Genomic DNA, 10519 nt, shown 5'->3' on the forward strand with positions numbered 1-10519 from the left:
CTCTTTGCAGATTTATCATTGTAGATTGAAAAACACTACAGCAGTTAGAGGGCTATGCACATGCTCGTAGAACTGAAGTTACCTTTAGTTACTCCTATTTCCCAAAATAATGCTCTGTCACCTCGAGGTAACTGTGATCACTAAGTGAAGTCTCAGCTGTGGAAGTTAGTCTCAACTCCTTTGTCTTAATACAGGTTGTGTACCTTCAATACGATGGCAATTCAGAAGTGTATTAACGTAGCTGGATGTGATCCGAATTATTTCTCATGGACCGTCGTCCTGCACAATGTTAATCAGCTGTTTCAGGGCTAACAGGACCGTCTGCGTTAGCTGTGTGGGTCTTGTTTTGTAGCTGAACTTGCTGTTCAAAATACCTTTTTATCACTGCTGCTGGTTGCTATCCAGCTTTGTGGAAAAGCTTTGTGGGTTATCAGAACACAAATTTGCTTTAATGAGTTTATCACATAAACTCGTACAGCCCTGTTTTAAATTTATGTTGACAGGAAAAGTTTTTCTGGATGTTTATGAATTTAAATTTTTGCTGAATTTTTTTCATCAGTTCCTTATGTACACAAATGGAAAATTGTCTTATGCTGTTGTCAGTTGGCTTCAACTGTCCTTCATTTGGCCAGAACCTCGAGGTACCAAAGCCTGCAGTTCCTCTTCTGGCCACTTGAGGCTGGCTCAATCCTCATAGATCCTCATGTTAAAATGTCCAACTTTACAGCAGAAATAAACATGTTTACAGCCGGGTGCAATGAACAGTTTAGATCGCTGGAGATACTTCCCCTGATCATGACAACTTTTGTATAACTCACTTGTTTAACTTATATTGAAGCTGAAAGTTAAGTATAATTAAAGGTGCGGCTGCCCTCTCAGGTGGTTCACAGCTGCATTTGCTCCTATAGTTTCAGTTCAGGGAAATGTTTGATCCAGATCCTGGCTAATGATTACATCAATGAAGTTCCTAATTAATTGAGAGAGAAATGTGTTTTAATACCTGCTAACTCATCACCAAACCTTCAACCAAACTTGAGGCTGTTTGTGAAGCCGAACCGCAAAAACACTTGAAACCAAATCAAACTCAGTCATTCTAAGGTTAAACTGTGATTTGGCATGTGAAGATCCTATGAATTCCTCTGATAGTTTAGTCTACAGAGTCTGGGGGGGCAGACGTTCACACTGATAGGAGTTTGGAGCTCAGTCAATTAGACATTTTTTATTGAAGAGTAGTTTATGCAACTTTCCCACACTTGGAGCAGGTCAGATTAGCACTTCATCACCAGTCTGTATTTATACATCACAAATTCTTTACATGCTTCATAAAAAAAACTTCTTGGACAAGACACACAAATACTCTTCATTGTACATCTGAATAGGAAAAGGCACAATGGCAGATAAGTGCTAGAGAAAAGGGCATTTCGGAGTATAATGTTTCCATAGCATTTCTGTTACACGCAAACTTTTTACACCAATCAGATACAAGTCTGTAAAGAGAGAAACAAAAGCAGTAAAAGTCTGTTGAGGATGAGATCAATCCAAAGTGTCTCTGGTTGTTGTTTCTGGCTTGTCTCAGACGCAACAAACATCAACATTATACACAAGTTTTGTTGAGTGGGTGTTAAAGAGCATCACCTCCATGAGTTTATCTTCCTCTGTTTAGTCTTCAGCAGTCTTTGGTATGTAGTCTGATAGTCCACTTGAGTGTGAAGAATAATGTCTGGTGCATTGCAGTGAGTTCGCTCAGTTAGCTGAAATGTTCTTCCCACTTCAGGTTTTATCTATCGTCCCTCAAAGTGAAGCAGTATTCTTTCTGTGTCCCACCTTTCTTTGCTACCTGCAGCCACACGACTCCACCACCATGTCCTCGTACTGCTTGTAGACGACGTTATTGGCCGAGTCGATGTACAGGATGCTGATCGGGCTGAGTCGTGTCGGGACGCAGCAGGTCGGCGGCGTCGACTCCGGGTCCATGGAGTTCATCAGGGTCTGTATGATGGCGTGGTTGGTCGGTTCGAGATGCGAGCGGATGGGGAAGTCGCAGACGCCGTCGCAGTGGTAGGCCTCGTACTCCAGCGGCGCGATGATCCAGTCGTCCCAGCCCATCTCTTTAAAGTTCACGTGGAGTCGTCTCCGGTGGCAACGCGGCCTCGTCTGGGTCTTCACCACCTGGTGTTGGGGGAGGGTCTGTAACGGCGGCTGCTGCTGCTGCTGCGGCGGTTTCTTAACCCCCCTCGCAGCAGGAGCCCGGCGCATCCGCCGCTGGGTGAACAGGTACTCGTAGACGGTTTTGTTGTCGTGGCCTGACCGCGCTTTGATCTCGTTGTAGAACAGGTCGCGCTTCTTGCTTTTGCCAAACACCAGGAGGAAGGCCTTTTCCTTGTTGGTCCTGCCGAGTCGGGCGAACCCCAGAGTGCGCAGGTCCATGGGGCGCCCGGCTCTGTGCTCCAGGGCCTCCAGTTCAACACACAGCTGCTGGGAGTGCTGGTTTTGCTGGTTTTTGAAGCCCTTGAAGACTTTCCATATGTCAAAAACTTCCCATTTGCTGCCAAACCCGCCTCCGCCGAGCAGATCCTCCACGGTCTTTGTCTGGAGCAGAACAGCCTGTTGTTTACCTGAAGCGCAGGTGTACAGCTTCAGGCACGGGGACGAGATCCCTCCACCCGCTCCGTCAGAGGCTGTGGATCCCATTGAGGCCCTGCGGGGGTCAGACAGACGCTTCCTCAGAATGCGTAGTTCGGCCCCCAGGAGCCCGTCTCGTTCCAGAGAGCTGACGTTGAAGTGATACCTCTGTCGTCTCAGCTGGGGCCCACGCTCGTCTGCGAGGGAGGACAGAGACACAAAGACACAGAAATGTGAGTTCCAACTGATAGAAAGTCAAATACACACAAATTACTTTTGCACACATGAAAAGTGCAGGTGCAAGGAAGGGATGTGAGATGGCAACAACAGATGTGAATACACCAATTCATGCACATACAACTGTACAGACAGAAAACATACAAACTTTTTCTTTTTAAGCAGCAATTTGCACAACATTTATCTGTTCCAGATCCTCAGACGTGACGGTTTCTAGCTCTTCTTTGTCAAACATGCTAGTAGTCTGAATATCTTTTGGTCTTGGACTGTCAGACTTTTAAAAACTTCACCTTGAGCTGTGGTAAATGTGGTCGTTCGCTGCAACCCCAATGCACACATGCACCATGGGCAGAAAAACACAGTCAAGGGGAAGAATAACACAAATATTTACACAATATTTACACATCTATGGTAAAGTTCTTCTTCTGCACGTAGGCACTAACATGCACACACACACACGCACACACATAAGCACACACAAGCACAAAAACATCAGGAGGAGTGAATTGAATGGTGTGGTGTGTAATGTTTTCTTTTGTTGTCAGTGAGGGAAACCAGTGAACTTCCATGTCTAAATGGAATCCAGCAATGAAATCCACCTAAGTACACACTCTCTCTTTCTCTCTCTCTCTCTCTCTCTCTCTCTCTCTCTCTCTCTCTCTCTCTCTCTCTCTCTCTCTCACACACACACACACACACACACACACAGCAGCAGATCCCTCCACTCTGCTCACTTCTTCTCACGTCATTCCCCCTCCTTCCTATCCAGGACTTAAGCATGCATTGAAAAGTACATTAGAAACAGACAGGGAGAGACCACATCGGACTGTAAACAGGCCTGTTATTATGAACCTGCAGCCAGTTAACTGCCGATAGACAGTTAACCAGCTGCAGAGGAAACAAACCATCGACAACACACACACACACACACACACACACACACACACACACACACACACACACACACACACACATACACACATCCTGGCTCTTCTCTGTGGAAGATCTGATTAAAGCTCAAACTGATTTGAATTAGATTCTACAAACTGTCACACACTTTTAAAACAGAGATGATGGAAGTGTTTGTTAGATTTAATCTGAGATGAAGTGTCAGGTTGTTATCAGCTCAGTTGATGCTTTACAATCAAACTTAAACAAAGTAATCATTGCATACACTGAGTTACCACTTTATTAGGGACACCTAGCTGAAACAAATGCATTCTAATAAAATAGTGCTGCAATAAATTCTCCTTAACAAAGGTTAATCTTTTAAATTGGCAGTACTCAAGACAAGAGATGACTAGTTCCTGCACAAGGAGTTGAGCGGCACACTCAGAGTGACAGATGCAACATGCTCAGTCCAGATTATAAGAAAACTCTAAGTCATCATTTTAGTTTCTATCGCTGGAAAAATGGGAAAAACAGCAACATTCCCCAAAACTTCTGAATCTCTGATCTATTTAACCAGATCGGTATCTTATCTGACTTTCTATTGATTTTTCCTTTTTTTCCCCACTTCTATTCAATAAGCCTCCCCTGAAACTGTTTGGAGCCCTGTGAGAGAGTTATTCAACCAATATTCATTGATATAAATGCTGCGGGCAAAATTATGTAAAATTGTTTATTTTTTCCCTTCCATCTTTCCCCCTTTTTCATTTTGTTTGTTTACTTCTTTCATCTGTTTTCTGTCCTGTTTGAGGACTGCTTTCTGCTTTCTGTCCTCTTTCCAACTGAGCTGAATGCACGAGAAAACATCTAAGCAACACGTGATAAAAGAGGAAAAGAAAGAGAGAAAGAAAGAGAAAAGGGGAAGTGAGTGAATGTGAAGGAGTGAGGGGGAAGAGATGTGTCAGGCCATCAGTTACACCTTGGCTCAGCCCCTCGACATGCGGAGGAGGTCACCAGTGATTTGCTGAGGACACACTAAACAAATAAAGCCCAAATTAAAAGTACATTAAGTGCTTGAAATGTAAACCTTTAGCAGGGCTAGAAATATTAAACTCTGGTCATTTAAACATTGTTTTAAACAGTTTTACACCGTAAAGATAACATTACACCGGGGGGCCACCCTACTTGTGGCTGCGAGGAGTGTTTATTTACCCTCCCGAGGCCGTATATCACTGAGAGCTGCAGCGCTGCCAGTGAGCGACCAGATGGCTCGAAACACACAGAAACTAAACAGCACACACACACAAAAATATACACATCTACATGCATGTGCACGGGACCCTTCATACTTCACATCCAGAATATTTCTCTCTAATATTAAATAATTATGACTGAATAAGAAGCAAGGTTCAGTGGAGAGTATCAGTTGATTTTGAAGCTTTGGCCAGCAGCTGATTAGCTTAACTTAGCATAAGCAGTGGAAACAGAGGGGAACAGCTGGCCTGAGTGGTCAAAGAGTCACAGTGTTCACCTGGCAGCTTCTGTAAAGCTCACCAATATGTTATATCTCATTTGTTATCATAACATAAACCAAAACCAAAGTATAAGGGCAAAGACCAAAGGTTCCATCACTTCCATTCTTTGTCTGTGTCAGTCAGCGTGCATTCTGTTTAGGTTGTGAAAAATGTTTAAACTTGCCATTATCAATGTAAAATAAAGACATATTCTGCAACTGCTTCACTGATGTCTTGCATCAAATATTTTCAGAAACACATTTCACAACTATTTTTATGTGAAAAATTTTCCAAACAAGCCGCCATGTGGATGCTGTTCGAAAGCGTTCGTCCAATCAAGTGCGAGCAGGACGTTTTTGCACTTTTGGCACTCAATTCGGATGTTATCAGATGATTGAAAGGGCGTTCATCAGCGGTTATCATTTCAATAAGATTGGACTAGTAGGGGCCTGCTCTACCTGCTGGCAGGTCCAGTAGGTTCTTATTAGTCCATTGAAAAGGTTGATTTGTTTTATGGGCGCCCTCTAGCAGCCAAACTAATTATGATCGACACCAAGGCAGATGTGAGTTTACAGAGTGTGAAAAGTGTGAAAGCAAAACTAAGTAAGGTAATGGTAACATAATGTTTTTTATGTAACCAACATCACTATGAGACTTCAGGTATTGATGTCGTCCTCGTAAGTACTTCACTTCCAGAATTAATGATCATTTATAACGCCTAACCACAAACTTCTATGCCCTAACCTTAGAGACGTAGTTTTGTAGTGTAAACCTGACCAAACTGTGGCCTTAAACTGAACGTTACTGCTTTGTTTTCAGCTAGCGGCCATTGGATGAGCTGATAACCACCCCTACTCGCCCATTCTTGTGGGCTGATAATGGCTGATCATGCCCATACAATCGTGTGATAACATTTGCAAACGGGTGGTGTAGCCTGTATGATTCATAATATAGAGAAATTAAAGCATCTCTCTGAAATTAACTTGTGAAAATGTTAAATTTTGCAGTGGTTCGGAGCACCTGTCAATTATCTGTCAACATGATGATGGGTACGCCCATCAAGTGTCCAATACTGGGAAGTGGCATGAACCCTTGTGTCCAAAAACACCACTGTGGACACAAATCCTAAGTGAGCGATTACTATTGCTGAATGTGACCCACATGGAAATCAGTTTGGTGCTTTGTTGTGCCCCATCACTTGCATAGAATGGAAGTAAAACTCAAGTCTAATCCAGAATTCACCTCTCTATAAAACCACAACTTGTCATTTTCACACGTTACAGGTGGGTTTTGTTGCCTTTGAACCGAGCCAGGCTAGCTCTTTCCCCCTGTTTCTAGTCTTTATGCTCAGCTAAGTGGCTGCTGGTTCCAGCTCCATATTCAACGTACAGATTGGTATCAATCTTCTCACATACTGACGTGACGTTTAGATGTGTGATAGCTCACTCAGCTCGCAGCAGCATCCTGACAACTTTGAAGTCGGTTCCAGCACGGTTATGAGTAACAGAGTCATCTCTTTTCCCATCATTCCCCTCTGTACGTGTACGAGCAGCTGACCTTCCAGACTCCTCTCCAGATGCTCTGACTCTCCTACCTCACAGACTCCCGAACACAGACATTTAGACAATTTACAGCCCTGTTTCCTGCGCCGCCCTCCTCCAGTAACCTGCAGCCTGATGTTTGACCTGCAGTCCGCTCCCTCAGATCTGTCAGCCCAGGGATCAGGCTCCATCTCCCCTGTAGTCCCAGACCTCCTCCTCATTCCCAACCTCTGGTTCGGCCTCCTCAGCACTCTCCACTCACCTCTGCTCTGAACCTGAAACCTGCACTGGCTCATGTCCCTCCTTTTGTCAGTTTTTATGATAAATACTCCAGTTAATCAGCAACACTTCTACTCTCACTTTAAATTAAACTGTTTTAAACCCAAGAAAGAACTAACCATTAGGTGATATACTGCTTCACAGTTGCACTTTAAAAGTCTGCAATGCTGCCAAAATTAGCCTTCTGAGGCAGTGGAGATGTGATTGACTGCCACATGAAGTCCACAAGGTTAGCTTGTGCCACAACACTGTTCCAAATTATTGATATTTTATCTTTTGATTGATATTTCTATCATTTATGAGAAACACAGAGATTTATTCCTTCATCTGTGCCCAGGTTTTCCTTATATACACAAAGAGAATAGAGATATATCACATTGTGCCACATTTTTATCAATTCCTTACACAAAAAATAACATCTGTGTTCAGCTGGAGACGTTGGTGATATGTGGGTATTAAAGCCCCATTGCTCAATAAAAACAGATAATAAATGAACTTTCTTGTGTGACAAAATATGTAATTCAAAGATTCAAACAGCACCAGTAAAACTGCAAAAAAAAAAAAAAAAAAAAACTTTGTAATTGACCGAATTTTATGCTAATGGCAAGAGAGAGGACCTGATGTTTACCTTGTCCTTTATCCACGAAGCTGGTGATGGTGTTGGCCAGACCCGCTTCATGCAGCGCGCTGCTGTTCAGGTCCCCGGTGGAGAGAGACCAGTAAAGCGACAGCATGTAGTCGTGAGGAGTCACCAGCGGCTGTTTGTGATGCGCTTCCCGGTCGCTCAGTTTCTGCGCTTTGCTGCTGGCTCCCCGCTGCGCCAGCATGGCTCTTTGAGGAGGTCCGGTGCGCGCTGGAGCAGCTGCACTCGCCCTGGAAGCAACTTTCCCCATTTTTTTCCCCGGTGAGACTCCTGCTCCACCTCCAGCAGCCCCGACTCCTTTCCCTGCTGCATGCGCGCTAAGAGCAGCCGGAGCGTGCGCTTTAATGTGAGCATCCCCGCCGGGCAGCCAGGAGCGTGCAGCCTCTTTGCGTCCCAAACTGACCGCTCTGTCCCGCTGCTGCTGCTGCAGATGTGCACGGTTCACCGGCACGGCCCCGCTGTGCAGCGACGAGGATGAGGACGTAGTAAGTTTGCTTTTAACAACAGTCGTTTCGCCCTTGATTAACGGCGGGCCCGCGCGGATCCGCGTAATCCTCGCCGGACTCACAGGTGAGGGTTTCCACGTCCCAGTAGCGGTCACCGGTTGCCTGCCCGCGGCTGGCGTGGAACCACCGACTCCTCTCCCGTTTCGTCCGTGGGCTTGCTCTCCTCCCCCGGCGCCTGCCGCGCGCTCCACTGCCTCTCCCAGCCGGTGGTGGTGGTGCTGGCTCGGTCTGGTCCGGCTGAGTGAACTGAGAACGGGATGCAGGTAAATGAGAGTCAAGCAGCTCAACAGAAGAGAGAGACGCTTCACGACTTTCATCCTAAAGCCCTTGTGCCTTTTGCCAGGCCGTCATCGTAATAAACCGCAGTCTGTTCAGAATTAATTGACCTGATTGATTAAAAAAAGAAGAAGGAGAAGTCCTGTTTGGTCCGAGCCTTTCATCCTCTGAGTTTACTCTGCGCTCTGCCAGAGGTGAAATGAATAAAAAGTGCTTCTCCCGTCTGAAATAGACTACAGACATATGCAAGGTTGTAAAAGCAAAGATGTGGACTATAACCGAGTTTTATAAGTTGAAGAAACACATCCTGCAGAGCTTTATTCTCCCATCCGTCATGTGTAAGAACCATAGTGCTGCAGAGATCCTGTCTGTGATAAAGCAGAAATCCAAGAAAAGGCTGAGAAAAGGTGGACTTGCATTAAACACTCCACGGCACGATACTGCTGGATATCTTGTAAGAAACTTCTTTAAATCCCACTTTTTTCCAAGAGAGGCAAGAATGGCGTAATGCCGCTGCCTCCGTTTTTTTCTCTTTCCCTTCAAAGTTTGAACTCCGTCCAGTGAAAATATTTCACTCACACACCAACCTGCAGGTGCTCGAAAAAATCCTCCAAAAAACCTGAGCGCAGGAATTGGAAACGGAATTCCAGAAAGCTGTTTTAATTACCCCGTGATGTCATGCTGTCCAAACTCATTTAACAGCAATATTTCTTCTCAAATCTTCCTCCCCTCTTTCCACCAGTGACTCACTCGAGCTGTAACACAAAATGGCACAAACCAGCACCCCCCACCCCAACCCCCCTCTCCAGAAAAAAAAACTTTGCATTATGTCATTTGAAGTGAGCAGTTTTTCTAGGCTTCCACTTTGTCCAAACAAAAGGGTGAGAAGGGTGTCAGGTCATGTCAGGGTAGCCCAGTCTTACACACACACACACACACACACCTATGCACAAACAGGTAGCAAAATCAAGTACTCAGTAAAAAATATATAAATACAAAACATAGGCCTATGTGATTACACATCCATGCATTACACTGAAACGGTGACTTACACTAAGTAAAAAAAGTCCAGAATAATTGTTGAAGATATAAACTTAAAGTAAAGAGCTAATCTGTAAAGATGCATGCTTAATATTTTTTTCCTAGGAAGCTTTTTTTCCTATGACAGCAAAAGATGCTGCAAATATAGATGTTGCTGCAAAGAAGCTTCAAATTCTAAAAAAAATTGGATGCTTCACACACTTCTTCAACCCGGCATCTTCATCATTTTATGTCAAATTTGTGGGTTAAAAAAGGTATTTTGTGAGGCCACAGTGACCTTTGACCTCCAAAATATATCCAGATCATCCCTGGAGTGAGACAGTTGAAGATCACAGTGACTTTTGACCTCCAACATCTAGTCTGTACAGGGTTGATTCCAAATGGACATTTACACCAAATTTGAATAAATTGCTACGAGCTATCCGGTCCCCATATAACCAAAGTGAAAGCTGTGTCCGCATACTCGGCACAACGTCAAACACGTTCCCAGCTGAGGTGGTTCTGGGTACGTCCAACTGGTAGGAGGATCCGGGGAAGACCCAGAACACGGTGGAGGGATTATATCTCTCTCCTGGCCTGGGAACACCTCGGGGTCCCCCAGGAGGAGCTGGACGTTGTGGCTGGGGAGAAGGGTGCCTGGAATGCCCTGCTTAGCCTGCTGCCCCCGCGACCCGGCCCCGGATAAGTGGAGGAAAATGGATGGATGTTTTGTTATGGTTATGGGATATTTCTTTATATGGTTACAATGAAAAACACACAAAAAAAAAATCATCATAATAGTGAAAAGAAACTGCCGATTCTGGAAGCAAACAGCAGTCTCCTGTTTTAAAGTCCTTTTTTTGTTGAAATATCGATCCAACCTCCTTGAGTCTCTATAACAACCTGACTCACACCTTGTCTGCTGATAAAAAATGTCATACTTACTTCTAAAGGGCACTAATACCAAAATGTACATGAACATTTCTTTGTTTT

The 10519-nt window shown here is 44.5% G+C and overlaps 1 protein-coding gene across 1 annotated transcript; it reads right to left on the minus strand.

Annotated features, from left to right (window-relative positions):
* Positions 1 to 1216: 1216 nt before the first annotated feature.
* On the minus strand, positions 1217 to 9006 carry gdf5 (growth differentiation factor 5). Its single transcript, XM_059329673.1, has 2 exons — positions 7710 to 9006; positions 1217 to 2819 (listed from the first exon to the last, which is right to left on the minus strand). Exons 1-2 carry the CDS (start codon positions 8545 to 8547, stop codon positions 1834 to 1836), a joined length of 1824 nt encoding a protein of 607 aa, XP_059185656.1. The 5' UTR covers positions 8548 to 9006; the 3' UTR covers positions 1217 to 1833.
* Between the last annotated feature and the right edge of the window lie 1513 nt (positions 9007 to 10519).

The sequence above is a fragment of the Centropristis striata genome, chromosome 3 (genome assembly GCF_030273125.1).
Source record: "Centropristis striata isolate RG_2023a ecotype Rhode Island chromosome 3, C.striata_1.0, whole genome shotgun sequence".
NCBI classification, from domain to species: domain Eukaryota; kingdom Metazoa; phylum Chordata; class Actinopteri; order Perciformes; family Serranidae; genus Centropristis; species Centropristis striata.

What these genes read in the sequence shown, in the direction of transcription:
- gdf5 (XM_059329673.1), bottom strand. Translation starts at nt 8,547, where the DNA reads ATGAAAGTCGTGAAGCGTCTCTCTCTTCTGTTGAGCTGCTTGACTCTC. An exon ending in CTTCGTGGATAAAGGACAAG is followed by an intron (nt 2,820 to 7,709) that starts GTAAACATCAGG and finishes CCTCCCTCGCAG; the next exon opens with ACGAGCGTGGGCCCCAGCTG.